The sequence below is a fragment of the Bos taurus genome, chromosome 13, assembly GCF_002263795.3.
Source record: "Bos taurus isolate L1 Dominette 01449 registration number 42190680 breed Hereford chromosome 13, ARS-UCD2.0, whole genome shotgun sequence".
Lineage (NCBI taxonomy): Eukaryota > Metazoa > Chordata > Mammalia > Artiodactyla > Bovidae > Bos > Bos taurus.
The window spans coordinates 74939685-74959253 of NC_037340.1; the positions used below are offsets into that span (position 1 = coordinate 74939685).

The following is a 19569-nucleotide window of genomic DNA, read 5'->3' on the forward strand; positions in this document are numbered from 1 at the left end:
GCTGGGAGGGATGACCAAACAGACACACAGATCCACTCCTCCCTCTGGGAAGGCCTCACTCACTCTGCGGGAAGCGGGGCGGGTTGTCGTTGACATCAGTGACCACGATGGTGACGGTCGTGGAGCCGGAGAGGCCGCCCAGCTGGCCCGCCATGTCTGTGGCCTGGATCACCACCTCGTAGCGCTCCTGGCTCTCGCGGTCAAGGTCGGGCACGGCCGTCCGGATCACACCTGTGGGTGGGGGGTTGAGGCCAGGGATGCCCCTTGCCGGCTGCCAACTGATACAGAGACCCCTCCCCAGGCAGAGGCCAGGCTCATTCAACTTCAGGAGGGGAGTTGCTGATGCAGAAGACACTGATACGACCACCGTGTAGGTGTGGGGCTCAGCATACACACACAGACACACACACACACCTGCATGCTTATACAGATAGGCTCACAGATAACTCACACTCAGCACTCCACACACACACACCCTCACACACACACTCCTCTCTCACACACATCAGATTCACGCACGCGTGTGTCTTCAGTTGCTCAGTTCGCGTCTAACTCTTTGAGACCTCATGGACTGTAGCCCGCCAGGCTCTTCTGTCCATGGGATTTTCCAGGCAAGAATACTGGAGTGGGTTGCCATTTCCTTCTCCAGGGGATCTTCCTAGACCAGGGATCAAACCCACGTCTTCTGCATTGTAGGCAGATTCTTTACCGCTGAGCCACTGGGGAAGCCCAGATACATGCACATATACTCTAAAACACAAACCTTCCCATCCACTTGTACACAAAACACACACATTATATACAGACATATTAACATACATCCACACACTCACACACATACATGCATATTCACACACTCACATGCAACCCAAAAGCAACAGAATATGGACTATTTAGTTTACTAAAAAGAGGCATAAGGCCTAGAATCAGGCACTGTGTGACTCCCCCTTGAGCCTCCGATCCCACTTTCAGAGTCTCAGTTTCCCCATATGAGGGGGAGTCCCGACATTTTCTGGGTGAGCCTGGCCTGTGTCTGATTCATCCTGGGTCGGTGTCACTCAGCCCAGAGCCAGCCCCAGCGTGGCAGCTTGGTGAATGTTTAACTGAGTGAACTGGCCTGACAGTCACCCTCAAACACACGATGGAGTCACACTCGCCCACACATAAACACTGATATGTCTCACACACTTAGACGTACTATTAATACATTAATACACAGGTAACACCTATGAGGTCACATGCACAGGCACACACATAGCTACTAGCACACACTTATTCTCACACACACACATACACCCTCCACGATTAAGTCATCACCCAGCCCTGGGGACCCCAGCCCTTTCCTCTGGGGCCCGGCCCTAGATTCTCTGTCCAGGCACCAGCTAATTGCTGATCAGACAACCCTTCAAACTGTTAATGGAAGCAGGCAGAGGAGCAGCAGGAAGGGGTGGCTGTGAGATGAATTCTGAGCAGGGGAAGGCTGGACTTCTGGTCTCCCAGACACTTGCTTATACGGTGGGAGATCAGGCGGGAAGGGGGAGTTGATGAGCCAGTCAGAGTCCCCCCACCCCTGACCCACTTCAACCTGTGAACGCCAGGTGGTGGCAGGTGGTGCCCAGGGCCTGAACACCAGGTGGAGTCACGCACCAGCAGCCCCACGATGCGCCCCATAAAACCCAATCTCTCCCTCCTGATGTCCCCAGACAGCCCCTAGCCTCCAATAAAGGCAATAGAATGGGAGGAGAGGCTGTAGTGTGTGTGTGTGTGTGTGTGACTGGGGGAGCCAGGGGTGGTGCATCTAGGGGGTGTGCCTGCTTTTGTGGGATCCCATGGAGATACGGAAAGTGCAGTCTGTCTAATCAGGGGTCATGGAGACCCTCTATCAGCAGCCTTCAAGACTCCTCAATAAGCTCCCTCCTGACTGCTCCTTGGCCTGGACTGATCTTTCCAAGGGCAGGGGAGACTTGGAAACAGATGAACTTGGGATACATCCCAGACCTGCTATTTGTTGACCAGGTGATCTTGAGCAAAACCCCTCACTTCTCTGGACCTCAGTTTTGTCATTTATAAAATGGGACCATCACATACCTCCCCAAAGAGCAGGATTTCCCCAACTGGCACCGTGGACATCTCGGGCAGGATAATTCCACCCACGAGATGCTGGTAGCAGCGCCCTCCCCCTCCCAGCTACAGTTCCAGACATTGGCAAATGGTCCCTGGGGGGCAGAATTGGTGCAGAGTTTCAACTCATGAGAACTGCATGTGACAGTAACAATAACTGACATGGATGTGCATTTACCCTGCGCTTGCCATGGTTCCAAGCACCTTAAGGGAACTGCCTCATTGAAATTGCTCATCAGCCCTATGAGGATGGTGCTATGATTATACCCAGTTTGCAGATGAGGACATGGAGGCACAGACAGGTTAAGTACTGGCCCAAGGTCGCACACGGAGAAAGTGCACAGTCAGGATTCCAGCAGGCTCTCTGGGGCCAGAGCCCATGCTGTGGACGGCTCTGCTGGACCTCAGTAAGGATGGTGGGCCCCTGCCCAGCCAGCCTGGTATCCCCCACCCCACCCACCCTCAGGTACAAGGGGAGAGTGCAGGCCTCTGATAGAGTGATGCTGCGCTTCTGTCTCAGCTCCTGAGAGAGCCCTTTCTCATCTCCGTCCTAATCAGGCAAGCCATGCTTCCAATCATGCACTGGGCTCCTTGCCCCATCTCCCTGGTGCTGGACCTCAACACTGGGATTGTTAGAGGAATCCCTTCTGGGGATTAGGGCAGGACCCAAGTCTGGGATGGTAGGGGCCCTACTGGGAAGGTGCCCTTGTGTGTCCTGTACCCTGAGGAGCTGAAGGAGGGAAAGAGCAGGAAGGGAAGAGAGAAGAGAGGGAGGGGGATGAAAGTGAAGGAGAGAGAGACAGAGAGGAATCTGAGAGGTCAGAGCGGAAAGAGACGGAAAGCGCCACATATTCGGAGGCACAGAAGAAGGGAAAGGAGGGGAAGAGAGGGAAAGGGAGACCCACGGAGAGACAGAGGCCTGGAGAGAAACAGAAAAAAGAAGAAAGCAAGGCCAAGAACAGCAAGGGCAGCATGAACAGAGCTCCTCAGGGACGCCAGAGAGGCAGACGGACAGGGAGGGGTGGAGAAAGAAGGTGGGAGGGCCGAAAGGAGAGGGCAGACAGATGGACTGACAGGGGAGTGATCACGGGCCAGAGACGTGGTGGGGGGCTCCCTGCGTGAGCCAGGCAGAGGGGCGGGCGGCGGGGGCAGGCCAGTCAAGCACTTAAGGTGGGCTAAAGAAAAGGGAAAGTGAAGTCACCCAGTCGTGTCCCGACTCTTTGTGACCCCATGCACTGTAGCCCACTAGGCTCCTCCGTCCATGGGATTTTCCGGGCAAGACTACTGGAGTGTCATTGTCAGAAAAATGCAAATCAAAACCACAATGAGGTACCATCTCACGCCAGTCAGAATGGCTGCTATCAAAAAGTCTACAAACAATAAATGCTGGAGAGGATGTGGAGAAAAAGGAACCCTCTTACACTGTTGGTGGGAATGCAAACTAGTACAGCCACTATGGAGAACAGTGTGGAGATTCCTTAAAAAACTGGAAATAGAACTGCCATACGACCCAGCAATCCCACTGCTGGGCATACACACCGAGGAAACCAGAATTGAAAGAGACACATGTACCCCAATGTTCATCTCAGCACTGTTTACAATAGCCAGGACATGGAAGCAACCTAGATGTCCATCGGCAGACAAATGGATAAGAAAGCTGTGGTACATATACACAATGGAGTATTACTCAGCCATTAAAAAGAATACATTTGAATCAGTTCTAATGAGGTGGATGAAACTGGAGCCTATTATTCAGAGTGAAATAAGTCAGAATGAAAAACACCAATACAGTATATTAACGCATATATATGGTATTTAGAAAGATGGTAGCAATGACCCTATATGTGAGACAGCAAAAGAGACACAGATGTAAAGAACAGACTTTTGGACTCTGTGGGAGAAGGTGAGGATGGGATGATTTGAGAAAATAGCATTGAAACATGTATATTATCAGATGTGAAATAGATCACCAATCCAGGTTCTATGCATGAGACAGGGTGCTCAGGGCTGGTGCACTGGGATGACCCTGAGAGATGGGAGGGGGAGGGAGGTGGGAGGGGGGTTCAGGATGGGGAACACATGTACACCCATGCTGATTCATGTGAATGTATGGCAAAAATCACAATATTGTAAAGTAATTAGCCTCCAATTAAAAAAAAAAAGGATACTGGAGTGGGTTGCCATTTCCTTCTCCAGGAGATCTTCCCAACCCAGGGAATGAACCCAGGTCTCCCACATTGTAGGCAGACGCTTTACCATCTGAGCCACCAAGGAAATCTATGGGCTAAGCTTTGTCGTTTATGTCTAGGATCTCACAGATGTGGAGTCTGGTGATGGGGCCACTGTGCATGGCTGAGCTTGTGGACCAAAAGCTCAGCAGCCCCGGCTCTGAGTGGGGCTGGGAGCAGGGGTCTGACTGAAATCTATGCTGTGGGTGATGTGCCACGCTTGTGTGACTGGCCTCCTTGCTGCCCTGTCACTTGTGACTGCAGAGGAACTGGGGACACTTAAGTCTTCATCCCTAGAAACGGGTCATGAAGCCGTGCTGAGTGTGTGAGCAGGTGTCCTCTCTGGACAACTAGGAGGTGGGTACCCTGAAGCCATGCGGCCTCTGGACCCTGTCCCCCTGGGCCACACCCAATGACAGGTTGCTATGGTGATAGCTCCTGAGGAACCACGCCTGCTGGGATCCATGCCTTGGGTCAGCCTCTCCCATGCTGACTCCAGCCTCGGCCATAGGACTTGCTTTGGCCAACGGGACATCAGCAAGTGTGACAGAAGCAGAGATACTTGATAAACCCTTGTGTGCCAGGGCTTGTCTCCTTGGAACCCTGAGACCACTGCACCGTGAAGAAACCCAAGATGAAAGGCCACAGCTGTCCTAGCTGACCTGCCAGCTGACCGTTGCAATGTGAGTGACCCCAGCAAAATAACTGCCCAGCCAACCCACAGAATCGTGACAAATAATAAATTGTTGCTGTTTTAAGCCACCGTGTTTGGGGACAGTTTGTCACATAGCGGTAGATAGCTAACAGAGAAATCGAGATTCCCCAGCCCGTTCCTCTTCTGGGCTCACTCCTGTAGCTGCATTTCACTGGAGGCCATCTGGCTGGAAGGTCCAAGATGGCCTCATGTATTGATACATGCTGGGCAGTTGATCCTGGCTGTTCACCAGGCCTTCTCTCATCCTCCTGTGGGCTGGGCTGGTTTCCTTAAACCGTGATCTCAGGACCATGTTCCAGGAGAGAAGCATGAAAGCTGCAAGGTCTCTTAAGACCTAACCTAGGAATCTGCAGAACATCACTACATTCCACTGGCCAAGGCAAGTTGTAAGGTGGCCCAGATTCAAGGGGCAGGGAAATAGACTGCTCCTCCCCCCTCGATGGGAAGAGCTGAAGTTACTTTACTAGGAGGCCAATTCAAGGATGGGAGGACTTGATGGTGTATTTTGCCATCTGCTCTCTTCCACACCCCATTCTACCCCCAACGTGGGGAGAAGCATCCTGGAAGCTGGTATCCACCTGAGAGTCTGAAGCAAAATTCTCAAATTAGCTCTTAAACCATCTGGTTCTGGATTTCCTTGGTGGCTTAGTGGTAAGGAATCTGCCTGCCAATGCAGGAGACACGGGTTCGATCCCTGGTGTGGGAAGATCCCACAGGCTGAGGAGCAACTAAGCCTGTGAGTTGCAACTGCTGAAGCCTGTGCGCCCTAGAGTCCGTGCTCCACAGTAAGAGAAAGCACCGCCATGAGAAGCCTGAGCACCACAGTGAGAGTAGCCACCACTCTCTGCAAGCAGAGAAAAGCCCACAGCAATGAAGACCCAGCACAGCCAAAACGAAATGAATAAATAAAATCATTAAAGAAAAATCTGGCTCTGAAAATTCACTCATTGACTCATTTATCAGGGCCTTACTGAGGGGCTATCATGTGCCAGGGCTACAGAGAGTCAGATAAGAAGTAGCACAAAAATGAGGGACTTTAGAGTCAGAGAGATACAGGTTCAAGCCCTCTTTCCACCATTTATATGTTATCTGACCTTGGACCTTAGAAAGCATCACTATGAACAAAGCTAGTGGAGGTGATGGAATTCCAGTTGAGCTATTCCAAATCCTGAAAGATGATGCTGTCAAAGTGCTGCACTCAGTATGCCAGCAAATTTGGAAAACTCAGCAGTGGCCACAGGGCTGGAAAAGGTCAGTTTTCATTCCAATCCCAAAGAAAGGCAATGCCAAAGAATGCTCAAACTACCACACAATTGCACTCATCTCACATGCTAGTAAAGTAATGCTCAAAATTCTCCAAGCCAGGCTTCAGCAATATGTGAACCGTGAACTTCCTGATGTTCAAGCTGGTTTTAGAAAAGGCAGAGGAACCAGAGATCAAATTGCCAACATCCGCTGGATCATGGAAAAAGCAAGAGAATTCCAGAAAAACATCTATTTCTGCTTTATTGACTATGCCAAAGCCTTTGACTGTGTGGATCACAATAAATTGTGGAAAATTCTGAAAGAGATGGGAATACCAGACCACCTGATCTGCCTCTTGAGAAATCTGTATGCAGGTCAGGAAGCAACAGTTAGAACTGGACATGGAAAAACAGACTGGTTCCAAATAGGAAAAGGAGTTTGTCAAGGCTGTATATTGTCACCCTGTTTATTTAACTTATATGCAGAGTACATCATGAGAAACGCTGGACTGGAAGAAACACAAGCTGAAATCAAGATTGCCGGGAGAAATATCAACAACCTCAGATATGCAGATGACACCACCCTTATGGCAGAAAGTGAAGAGGAACTCAAAAGCCTCTTGATGAAAGTGAAAGTGGAGAGTGAAAAAGTTGGCTTAAAGCTCAACATTCAGAAAACGAAGATCATGGCATCCGGTCCCACCACTTCATGGGAAATAGGTGGGGAAACAGTGGAAACAGTGTCAGACTTTATTTTTCTGGGCTCCAAAATCACTACAGATGGTGACTGCAGCCATGAAATTAAAAGACACTTACTCCTTGGAAGGAAAGTTATGACCAACCTAAATAGCATATTCAAAAGCAGAGACATTACTTTGCCAACAAAGGTTCGTCTAGTCAAGGGTATGGTTTTTCCTGTGGTCATGTATGGATGTGAGAGTTGGACTGTGAAGAAGGCAGAGTGCCGAAGAATTGATGCTTTTGAACTGTGGTGTTGGAGAAGACTCTTGAGAGTCTTGGACTGCAAGGAGATCCAACCAGTCCATTCTGAAGGAGATCAGCCCTGGGATTTCTTTGGAAGGAATGATGCTGAAGCTGAAACTCCAGTACTTTGGCCACCTCATGCGAAGAGTTGACTCATTGGAAAAGACCCTGATGCTGGGAGGGATTGGGGGCAGGAGGAGAAGGGGACGACAGAGGATGAGATGGCTGGATGGCATCACTGACTCGATGGACGTGAGTCTGAGTGAACTCTGGGAGTTGGTGATGGACAGGGAGGCCTGGCGTGCTGCGATTCATGGGGTAGCAAAGAGTCAGACACGACTGAGCGACTGATCTGATCTGATCTGATCTGACCTTGGGCAAGTTCTTAACTCTCTTTGAGCCTCAGTTTCCAATTCTGTACAATGGGACTACTCAGTGGAAAGGGCTCTTATGTGGGTTAAATGAGACAAAGCTTCAGCAGCAGGTCCCACATTTTGGAGATGCCTTGAGGATTCCCCCTCCTCAAGTCCTGGGTTGTGGACCCCATAAATCAGTTCCACAAGCACCGAGATCCACAGTGGCCTTGTTCGTCATCTTATCTATACAGTCCAGCACATAGTAGGTGTTTGATAAACATTTTGACTTACGGACCTACAACCATAGACCTTCTGCCTGCCTCTCGCAGCCTGGGTGTAGTTGTCTGTCTGTATCTGGCTTCTCTGTTGGAGCAATAGCCCATGAAGGCAGAAACCAGATCCAGTGCATCATCCTGACCCCCAGGATCTGGCACTTACAAGGGTGAGTTTCATTCCCTCTTCAGGAAGCCAATGTTTCTGGCTCAGCTAAGAACGTTCCGCAGAGATCTGGAAGTCTCTGAGAGCCAGAGGCTTTCTATTCTTGCTGGGATGGTGGCTGGGCGGGGGCTGTTAATGAGAACCTGGCCCTGGCTCCCCACAGCCTCGTCCTCACCCGACGCCCCCAGTTCCAGCTGTTATCCTCCCCGCCCCCGCTGTCCCCTCCAAATGCTGCAGAAGGGGCCCTGGAGCCCAAGTGACGCCTCATTAGCCCCGCAAATGCCATCCCTGTTTTCCCAGTGGGGGGTCTGCTGGCAGGCCTGGCCTTTAAAACACACACGCTAATTTCTCCTCTGGCACGGGCCTCGTGGCGCCCCGCCTCCTCCCTTCTCTCACACCTTCCTCTCAGGCCCCGTTCCGGCTCTGCTCCCTGCTATCTGCACAGCAAGAACAGACTGTACCTCGCCGCGGCTACTAAATATAGACCTGCATCAGCGGAATATTCCTGGCTGGGGAAATGGAGCTGGGGCTGGAAATGGCACCAGGGCGGCTCCTACCCTGGGGCCGAAGGCTCGGGGAGGAAACATCGAGTCCTTCCTGGGCAATACCTCCCCAAAGACCCTTTCAGACTGTGGAAGCTGAAGGATCCTGAAAACAAGGACCCCGTTTGTGTTTCTCCACTTGCCTTGTCCTGTGCCCACTTTCGAGCTTCTTGAGAAGCGTTCCTGCCCACCCAGGCTCCACGGTCTCCTACTTGCCACCTTCCTCCCGGCTCTCTGCAGCGGGGGATGCTCTTTCTTAGAATCTGGCCATCCTCTTCATTCTCTTGGAGTCTGATGCTTCATCTGCCCACCCCTGTCACCTCCCAGACTCGGTCCTGGCCCTGCCCTTATTTCTCTGGCCTGCCTTTTCCTTCCCACCTTAAAGCTGATGAAGGCATGAAGGTTGCTTCATCATCATCCCCAGGGGTTGCACTGAGCCCATCACACCCTCATTGCTCCCTGGCCTGCATCTTCTGTCCTAGATACCGGGTGGCCGACCCCCTCACTTTCATTCAGGGCTCAGCCCCAGTGTCACCTCCCCAGAAAGGTCTGTCCTGATTTCCTCATCGAAGTCTACTCTCTTATCCTGCTTAGATGTCTTCCTAGCACTCATTGCTACTCAGTATTATGTTGCATGTTTATGTGCTTGTTTCTGTATTTCCTACTTAAAAGCTCCGTGAGGGTAGGGTCTCGGGTTTGTCTATTGCTGCACTCCTAGGGCCTGGAGACAGCAGGACATGTACAGGCATTCAATAAAGAGCTGGTGAATGAATGAACGAATTCTCCTTCTGGACCCTCCCAGCAATCATGTGAGATGAGTATTATTATCTCTCTTGTGCACACAGGGAAGCCAAAGCTCAAAGAGTCCCAAGCGTTCTTGGAGCTTTACGCCCATATTTCAGATGGCCCATTCTAGACAATTCTTCCCTCCTCGCATCTTAAAGCCAATGGAGTTAAAATCGAATTAAATAGCTCTGCACCAGATCCTGAAGCATACTCAGTAATTCCTCTGCCCCGCGACAGTTTTCTTAAGCCACACCCATCCTTTTGTTTTTGTAGATGGTGCCCCTTTCCATCCCAGGTGCTGATGTTAGGAAACCCCAGATCCCTTCCTTAATCTAGTCCTGTGCATTCACCCAGGTCTCCAAGGTTTGCCCTTTGCAGGATCTCACTGTCACCCCTCATTCTCCCTCTTTAGCATCTCCATGAATCTTCCCTAGCAATCCCGAATCATCTCCGGCCCCCAACAAGAAGAAGCAAGTTAAGGAGTCTGGGTGGGTCCGAGAAAGGGCGCAAGCTTTGACTTTTGTCTTTCGGGGCTCTCTGCTGGCACCCCAGGCTCCTGGGTGTCCCTGAATTCAGTGCTTGCTTCTGAGCCATGCTATACAAGGGCAGCCCGAGGGATCTTGTTAAAATGAAAACCTGAGCATGTCACTTTCCTGCTTTAAAGTCATCAATGAACCCACAAGGTTGGCAAGGGGGAAGGGAAACAAGCTCTCTCCTAGGCGGCTCTTCGCAAGTGTAATCTGGTACATTTGGGCATTATCTATCCTGATTCCAAAAGCACATGCTCTTTGACCCAGCTTTTCCACTTCCCGAAAATTATCCTGCAGATACACTCACACAAGCACAAAATGATATATGTATGAGGTTATTCACTGCAGCATTGTTGGTTGTAGGAAAAGATTGGAAACAGCGTAAGTGTCCATCAAGAGGGGACTGGTGAAATAAATTTCAGTGTATCCACAACAGCTGTTAAATAAAAGAATGAGGAAGCTCTTTATGTGCTGATATGGGATAATCTGCAAGATGTATTGTTAAGTGAAAAAGGCAAGCAGTGTGTATAGTGTGTGTTTATAGCTACCATTTGTGTAAAAAAAAAACCAACAAACAAATACATGTACCTACTTTCTTGTACATGCATAGAATAGCTCTGGAAAGATACACAAGAAAATTACATTGGTTGCTTTGGGGATACAGACCAACTATCTGGGGGACTAGAAGGGGTGAAAAATTTCCATTAAATACAAATTTGGGCTTTTTTGGGGGCTGTGCTGGGTCTTTGTTGCTGTGTGTGGGCTTTCTCTAGTTGCAGTAAGTGGGGGCTACTCTCTAGTGGGATGTGGGCTTAGCATTGCTGTGGCTTCTCTTGTTGCAGAACATGGGCTCTAGCCTCACGGGCTCAGGAGTTGTGGGTTGTGGTACATGGGCTTAGTCCCTCCGTGGCATGTGGGATCAAACCTGTGTCTCCTGCATTGGCAGGCAGATTCTTTACCTCTGAGCCACCAGGGAAGCTCCCAAATTTGGACTTTTTGAATCTTGAAATGTATTATCTATTTAAAAAAAAAAACAATATTTTTCAAGTGAATGAGTTCAAGGTCTCATAGGATATACACACCATGTGGCTCCCTTTGGGGTTGCAGCTTCTGAGGGTGAGAGTGCTTTTCCTTCCTCTCTTTTTAAAAACATTTCTTTCATGTTTGAATGTTTTCTAAAATGTATTAGTTTTGCAAGGAGGAAAAGTAATGCAGATATTATGTGTAAGAGCATGTGATTATAGACTGGAACCCTCCCTCTAAACAAAACAAACTCACATACACACAATATCCCAATCTCAAATCTATCAAACACCCTCCCACCCCACTGCCCTTAGAATAAAATCCAAGTGCTTTGCTTGCCTTGCACGCGATGCAGCCAGGCCCCAGCCAGCCTCTCCACGTCCCCTCTCCACAAGCCTCTTCCCAAGTCCTGAGTTGTTTACAATTCCCCTTATGCCTCAGGCTGTTCTCTTCCTCCCAGTTTTGCCTGCACCATGCCCTCTGCCTGGAATGCCCTTCTCTGCATCTCGGTCTGGCCAGCACTTTATCCTTTGGAGATATCTACCACTGCCTCCGAGAAACTGGCATCCTAATTGCCCAAGCAGACGCCTGTCGCCCTGCCCCCACTGGACTAGGAGCCCCATGGTGACTTTCGATAAGCATTCGGTGGTGTCTGATGTCTCAACCCCTGCCTTCTCCAGTCCCAGGGACAGTGAGAGCACTGCTCTTGGCATTGGCAGCCACAGCCAGCTGTGGGACCTCGAGTGAACCAGTTCGCCTCCTCCTCTGTCCTCTGTGCCACTCCGGCAAGCTGCTGCCCCACCCCGGGATGTACTCAGGTTCTAGCCTCTGAGTGAGTGAAGCAGTGGACAGTGGGAGGGGTACTGCAGCATTGCTTGGTGGTGCTGGGGAGAGCAGTGAGCCAAGACCTTCCCTAACGGTCTTGGCTTCTGTCTTCCCATCAGATCCTTAACAACTGTCACTTGAACAGAGGTTTCACAACTGCCAAAAATGTACCTTGCACAGGCCCACTGCTGTCCCCTACTACCTGTCGGCCCCCAGCTACACTTATGACCATGGCCGACTCGTATGGACTGCGGACGCGTCTGCCCAGTTTAGTTCCTAGGCCAAGGTGAGGGGCCACGGAGTTCAGATCTCTGATGTCTTTTCAGGAGGCTCATAGTGGTTGCCTCCCGCCTTTTGGTTTCCGTGCCAGTCTTGCAGGTGCCTCCCACTCCATTTTTCCCCCTACTGCTCTGTCGTCTCTTCCTACCTGGCTGCCCTCCATCTCCGCTACCCTGGGGTCTCCTGGATCCAGTGAGATGTTTCGGTATCCTGTCCTAACCTCAGCGCTGTTGGTTGAGAGTCTGAGAACAGAAGTCCGTCCGCCTCTCTGGCCCCGCCCCACCCCTTATGCCCCACCCCGGCCCCGCTTATGGCCCCGCCCCTTGGACTGGTCCCGCCCCTCACCGGTCTTGGGGTCCACGGTGAAGTGATGCTCGCCATCCAGCACGCTGTACACCAGTCGAGCGCTGCTGCCATACGTGGGGTCATCCGCATCCGAGGCCATCACCTGCATCACCGATGTGCCTGGGGAACAAGCGAAACAGAGGTCAGCTGGCGCCGCTGTGCTCGTTCTCTCCACCTCTCCCCGCCCACGAGGAGCTGGGAAAGGAGACTAAGGCTGGAGGTCACTGAAGCCAATCCTTTCACAGTCCCCTTGTCCACATTAAGCCCCAACCCGCTTCCAGATCTGGGGACCTTCCCAGTAGCACGAGCAGGACCATGGAGCCAGATCTGGATTCAAATCTCCTTTCCCAGCCGCAGGACTCTGGCAAGAGAAGAGAGCCTCTCTGAATCTCAGTTTCCTCACCAGAAAAATGGGGACAATCCTGGTTCTTGTTCATGATGGAACGCATTTTAAACTCCCAGTGTACAATGAACGGGCTCAGAGCCGTCTCTCACTGGTGGTGGAAGTGGTTAATTTCACCAGTGAAGGTCATCACAGTCAGAGTTAGAGCTGAGACTGGAAACCATGCACTTACTCCCAAAGCAGGGCTCTTTCTACCCATCCCAACCCGTCCTGATTTCTCAAGGAAATTCTGCCTTCTTCCTCCCACCCTCTATACTCCCATCCCCACCATGGAGGGGGCATGTGCAGAGGTCAATGCAGAAGGACAACCAAGTTTACTGAGACTCAGCAGCTAGTGTCTCTTGGCCCCCAGCAAAAGAACAGCAGTACCCAGCTCTTGCTTTGGGAAGTAGTTGGCTGTGGTCCTTGGTGCCCTCCTCGCTCCTCCCCCCTGGTGCCCAGACAGTCCCCAGTCCCAACGCACACACTTTTCCTCATGCTTTGCACGTAGGCTGCTGGGGAGAGTATAAATTGGATAAAAGTCCATCAAACAGCGGCAATTAAGTTATTGATTTTCGACGCTGCCTCATTAAACTGGGAGCTTCTCTCGGCCTGTCCCAGAGATGGCTCTAATTTGACATCATGTTCAATTTGACGAAAGCAGAGCTTGGGACGTGAGGCTGGACAGGGTGCAGATGATGGAAGGGGTGGGGGAGGGGTTGGATGGGGGGACGGGCTAAGCTGAGTGGTCCATCGGAACCTTTCCAGAGAGGAGGGGATAAGACCCAAGAGGGAGTCATGAAGGCTTGGGATGTGACCCAAGGGGGATGAGACTCAGGCATCACTTCAAGGAGATGCCCCCTTCTGGGTGCCCTGCTAAGGCTCCAGATAGAGCCCTCCTGGTGGGCTGGGCTCTCTGGGCCAGCGGGGTGGCATGCTGGGGGGTGCAGCCAGTTCACTGCCTGGCTAATGAGTGAGGCTCTGGAAGTGCTACTGCAGCAATTCTGCTGAGCCCAGACTGCCGCCCGCCTCTCCCGCCTCCAGCCTGGGGCCCTCGATCATTCCAGACAGACACATGTATTTATTTTTCACTCTTTTGCATTTCTCATTTCCCTCTCCGTGTCCCCCCCTCCCAGCCTCCTAAACCGGCCCTGCAATGCACCTCTCTCTTTTGGCGGCTCCAGCTCTGCATCAACCATGTCAGAGTTGCCTGGAGAAGCTGAGAGGAAGAGGTTTGGGCAAGCCCCCTCCCTCTTGATGCTAGGTAACCAGGGGTCTTCTATTCAGGGCCAGGGCTTGATCCCAGGCCCCTCCTCTTAAACAGAGAGAAGAGAGAGTAATAGATGTTACTGAGCACTCACGGCATGCCTAGCTTCACCAGCCACTTAAATCCATTATCTCTAATTCTCATAGCATCTCTGAAAGGCAGAGTGGACCTCTCTAAATTACAGTGGTGGTGGGTGGGGGGGGGGAGAGGTCAAACAGAGGAAAAGACCTGAATGGGGACACAGAGTGACGAAGTGGTGGGACTTGAACCCAGGACTCTCTAAGGTCAAAGTCCTCTGGAAGCCAGAGTCAGCACAGACACATGGTGACTCTGGATGGTGGCCCGCTGTAGTGAATCACAGTCAGTGACTCCCCCACTCTTAGCAGTTTGACCTTGGGACTGTCATGAACCCCATTTTTGCCTCAATTTCCTCCTTTGTGAAATGAGGGTGAGAGTACCATCGTACTCCTGGGATCGATTTCAGAATTCAAATAGATTTCCATATTCAGCAGCAAGGAAAGCGCCTACCCCCATGCTAAGAACTCAGTAAAGGCAGGTTGTTGCTGTCTTCTCAGGAGGCGCTGCAGGCCTGTATACAATGGCACAATCAAGCCTCCCTCACAGACATACTGAAATGAGAGACGATACACACAGCATCAGGCTCATGGTGGGCGCTCAATAAATAGTGGCTGCTGTAACTGTTGTGAGAGAGGATCTCCCTGTCACTCTCCTCTGCATGTTGCCCCCACCCCCTGGGCAAGACACAATGCTGGGTTGAGTGATTCCCCAGGGACATGGCTGAGCTCTCTCTCTGTCTCCCTGGCTGTATCCTAGGGACTCCTGCAGTGATGATGGAATCATTTCCCCAATCTGGGGTTCTTTATTGCAGCCATTACAGTTAATGCAGACGCATGGGGATGGTGAAGGGTCAGTGATTCACCCCTGGTTCCCCAGGCCCCACACTCCCTCCCACCTCCTTCACAAGTCAGCATCTCCCCAGAATCAGCAGACAAATGGGTGCCGGGCTTGTGGATGCTGTAGGACCACTTTGTGCCATCCCCCTAAGTTTAGCAGATTGCATTTTACAATGCGCCATCACGCTCTTCTCTCCTTCAGTCCTCATGCCAACTCGATGAGGTGGATGCGGTGACATGCTGGCAAATGTTTAACCATTGGCTCTGGGGGATGGAGGGGTGGGGATAAATGCCCTGCTTTGTAGGGTTTGCTGATTTCTGTGGTGTAAATACTCTCACCATGGCCAATTTCAAACTACCAATGTGATATCAAGTGGCTTATGAAACTCCTGAAAATCAATATTTGGCTCTCATGAGCTGATACAAGCCAACTTCAGTCTACTCCTGCATCATTTCCATTTTACAGATGAGGAAACTGTTATGCACAGCAAAGGGTGGCAAGGTAAATTAATAATGAATAATAATGAAACCCATTATTACATAAATGTCTTCAATGATAATGATAGATTAGGTTTATTAAATAACCACCTTGCACTACATGTTATAATAAGCTTTTTATGCATAGTATCTCATGGAATTCACATAATAGAGTCTTGAAGTAAGCTCTATTAAGATTTCTACTTTGCAGGTAAGGAAATAGAGGCTGAGTGAAGTTTAATAAAGAACCCCTTTTGTCTCAACTTCATCATCTGTGAAATAGGGGTACTCAGGACCATTGTAAGAACTCAAATAGATTTCCTTGTTTAACAGCTGGGACAGTGCCTGGCTAAATTCATCTGGCAAGGAAATAGGAGAGGCAAGATTCAAACCCAGGTCAATCTGATGTCAAAACACACATGTATCTTGCCTTATAAGGTAGTAGGGTGGGGATCAATAGGAGCAGAAGTAGACAGGCAAGTGAGAGAAGAGTCAAAGAAAGGAGAGAAAGAAAGAGCAGGAGGAGAGCAAGGAACTGGATTCAAGATTCTCCCTCCCTGGTATTTAGTTCAAGCCCAGACTTTCAGACAGAGAAAGCAATGGCAACCCACTCCAGTGCTCTTGCCTGGAAAATCTCATGGGCGGAGGAGCCTGGTAGGCTGCAGTCCATGCGGTCTCGGAGAGTCGGACACGACTGAGCGACTTCACTTTCACTTTTCACTTTCATGCATTGGAGAAGGAAATGGCAACCCACTCTACTGTTCTTGCCTGGAGAATCCCAGGGACAGGGGAGCCTGGTGGGCTGCCATCTCTGGGGTCGCACAGAGTCGGACACGACTGAAACGATTTAGCAGCAGCAGCAGCAGCAGCAGCAGCAGACTTTCAGAAGCAGGGCTTCAATTGGCTAGGTTGAGCCATTCGCTGTCCGTGGTGCTGCCCCTAGCCCTTCTGCTATATGAGATTAAGGGCCTAATTCCAGACTGACGTAGGAAGGATTGCCCAAAGGATTCTTGCATAAACAGGATCGCAGAACTCCAGGGCTCCATGTAGAATGTTGGATATGGAAAGGCTGCTCCTTGAGGGGCACAGAAACCAGTGGTTCTCAATTTGGCTGCACATTAGAATCTCTTAGGAGCTTTAAAATAAAACTGATGTTGAGCCCCAACCCAGATTAATTTAATAGCACTCCCTTGGGGGTGGAGCACAGGCAAGGGTATTTTAAAAGCCCCAACAGTGATTCTAAAGTGCATCCCAGACTGAGAACTGATGCCCTAGATGCAACCCCGGATTGAACTGATGAGGAAACAGAGTCACAGAGAGACTCAGTGCGTTTCCCCAGGTGAAGTCACTAGTAAGTGGTAGGAAAAGATTCCAACCCACATCTCCGTAGCCAGCATGTCACCCTCCTGGACTCGCTGTGCCTGCACTGAGACCGACAAACAAAAGGAAGCAGCAAGTATGACACAAGCCACCAAATCAGCATGAGAAGTTGGACACTCCTACAAAGAGATGCCCCTCGCAACTTCATGGAGACATGGGACTTCGGCATCAGAGAGTCCTGGGTTCAAATCCCACCACTTCCTCACTCTGTGCCCTCAATCAAGTCTTTCCCTTGTCTGACCTTTTTCCTCACAGTTTTCCTCGAAGTCAGAGGGTCACACTCTGCCTCTCAGAGATGTTATGGGGATTAGAGATGATGGATTTAAGAGGCTGGTAAAGCCAAGCATTTAGTAAGTGCTCAATAAGAGTTTATTCCTTTCTCTTTTCTCTATATGGTCAGAAGATCTCTGGGGCTGTGTCTTTGCTTGTGAGTGGGAGACTCCCAGGCACCAGTATCAGGAGGGAGGGGGCTTGCACACCCTTCATTTCTAGTTTATCTGGGTGGCTCTGACATGGTTTATCATGGGTCCAGAACTAGAATCTATGCTCTGGCTCCCAGATCAGAACACTTTCTCTTCTCCCTTTAACCATTGCTGTTTATGAAATCCAACTGAGGCCCAGACATGGGCCCCAGAACCCCAAGCTGCTCAGGGAGAATGTGGTGCCATGTGGAGTGGAGGTCCGGGGTTGAAGACAAATTCTCATTCCAGCCCTGTCCTTGGCTCTCTGTGTGGCTATGGGACAACTACCCAACCTGACTGGGCCTCAGCTCCCCTTCTGTAAAATGGAGATAACACTTTATGCTTCCGTATCCTGGGTGAGGGAGACCCCTTGATGAGATGAAAGAGATAAAACGCTTTGGAAAAGAACGGAGTCCTCAATCGAGGTGACCAAGTGTCGTTATTGTGAAGATGTTTGTAATTATTATCATCCTGTTTCTTCCCTACCTCCCTCTGCTACCCTGCTGGGCCTGGGGAAACCCTTGGCTCACATTTAGCTTCTCAAACATTTATGAAAAATGAGTCCCACCCCCTGCTGCTGCTAGAACTGCGTGGAATGCTTTCTATTAAAAATTAAAAACCACTTGTCGAGTCTCTGGGAACAATCAGATTACACAGGAAACAAGTCCCTTCTCAAACCCCTCTCTTACCTCCGCACCACCCCCCCGCCCCTATCAACTCCCTCTTTGCTCATCACTTACAATGCCGGCTCACTGCACTGGCCTCAACTCCGCTTCCAGCTGCCCAATCAGGGCAGCCTAATATAGATGAATGATACACAGGAGACGCAGGAAAGTGGTTGCATGGAAAGGGGGGTCAGAAGATAGAGGGGCAGGAAGCAGGTCAAGAGACAAGGGACAGAGAAGGCGGCATACAGACATGGGGTAAGAAAGTGGGTCAGAGGCTGAGAAACAAGACACAGAGATGCAGACAGATGGACAGAGAGAAAGTGACAAAAACAGAGGTACCCAGATACATAGGGAGAAATGAGAATAGAGCTAGAGAGACGAGGGTCAAAGAGGCAGATATACATACATATATATATATATATCGAGAGAGAGACAGAGACGGGGACAGAAAGAGGTTGCCAAGGACTCACCCAGGCAGGCAACACTTGAGTGTGTGTGTGTATCTCATCTATCCCCCTAAGAAAGGGGATTCTTCTTTTGTTTCAAATCGAGTCCCATTGACTCTTCCATCCTCTCCCCACTTAAATGGGACCCTCCGTGAAGTAGTCTGGTCACCTCGTTTACTCGGGGCAGCAACATTCTAAGTTTCTGCAGTAGCATCCCTCGGCCAGTTGCAGAAAGCAAACATTTTTGGCTTATGATTCCGTTCTATTTGGTCACCCAAGATATACAGAGCACCTACTATGTGCTAGACCCCAGAGGGTAGGATGCCACATTTGTTACCTTTGTACTCACTGACACGTGGGCACCGGGCCTGGCAGAGAGGGGCTGCTTGTGTTTGCTGAGGGATTTGTTGATGGAAAAGACAGAGAACAAAGTGAAGCCAGGGCCTGTGCTCCTCTCTGCCACCTCTCTCCACCAGAAACCTCCTGCCCCTTTTCTCCCCATCCTGGGTGGTGAGAGCCAGTGCCGTTGCTAGGCAAGGAGATATTGCACATATAGATCTTCCTGGACTTTAATTAAAAACATCTTTAGAATGTGTCTCTGAAGAGGCCAGCAATTGATTCCTGGCTTGGGCCTGAGGGCTGTTGAGCCACACTCTCTCCAGCAGCAGGTGGGACAGTCAGAGGCTACCAGCCTGCCCTGCCCTCCCCAAACAGGACCTCTGGGAGCACACTGCCCCCTGCCTTCCTCCTGTCCTCTCTGCCACCGTCCTCTCAAGCACGGGCCCTGGCAATCAGATAGTATGTCCTCCCGATTTTATTTCTCCCTCCCCTCTCGGGCCTCAGTTTCCTCAGCTGTAAAATGAAGGTATCTACACTTAACCCAAGAGAGTTCCTGGGAGGATGAAATGAGATTAGGGGTGTGAAAGGGCTTTGTAAGCTCTAAAGTCCTGTGCACACTAAAACTGTTTCTCATGCCCACTGAGGCAAGTAGCTTAGGTTCTGGATCCAGGATCTGGGTCCAGTTCTGGCTCCAGCTCTTACTATGGAACCTCAGGTAAGTTACTTTATCTCTCTCCACATTTATCTCCTCATTGGTAAAATGAGGACAGTAATACCTTCCCTGCTTATTCCCCAGGACTGTGAGAATAAAGGGAAATA

At 50.5% G+C, this 19569-nt stretch overlaps 1 protein-coding gene across 1 annotated transcript in view; it reads right to left on the bottom strand.

Moving 5' to 3' along the window:
* Positions 1 to 19569, bottom strand: part of CDH22 (cadherin 22) — an 83717-nt gene that overhangs the window by 43088 nt on the left and 21060 nt on the right. The window contains exons 3-4 of the mRNA NM_001205776.1: positions 12417 to 12536; positions 64 to 231 (exon numbers count right to left, since the gene is read on the bottom strand). Of these exons, the coding sequence (NP_001192705.1) occupies positions 64 to 231; positions 12417 to 12536 (288 nt within the window). The remainder of the gene's footprint in view (positions 1 to 63; positions 232 to 12416; positions 12537 to 19569) is intronic.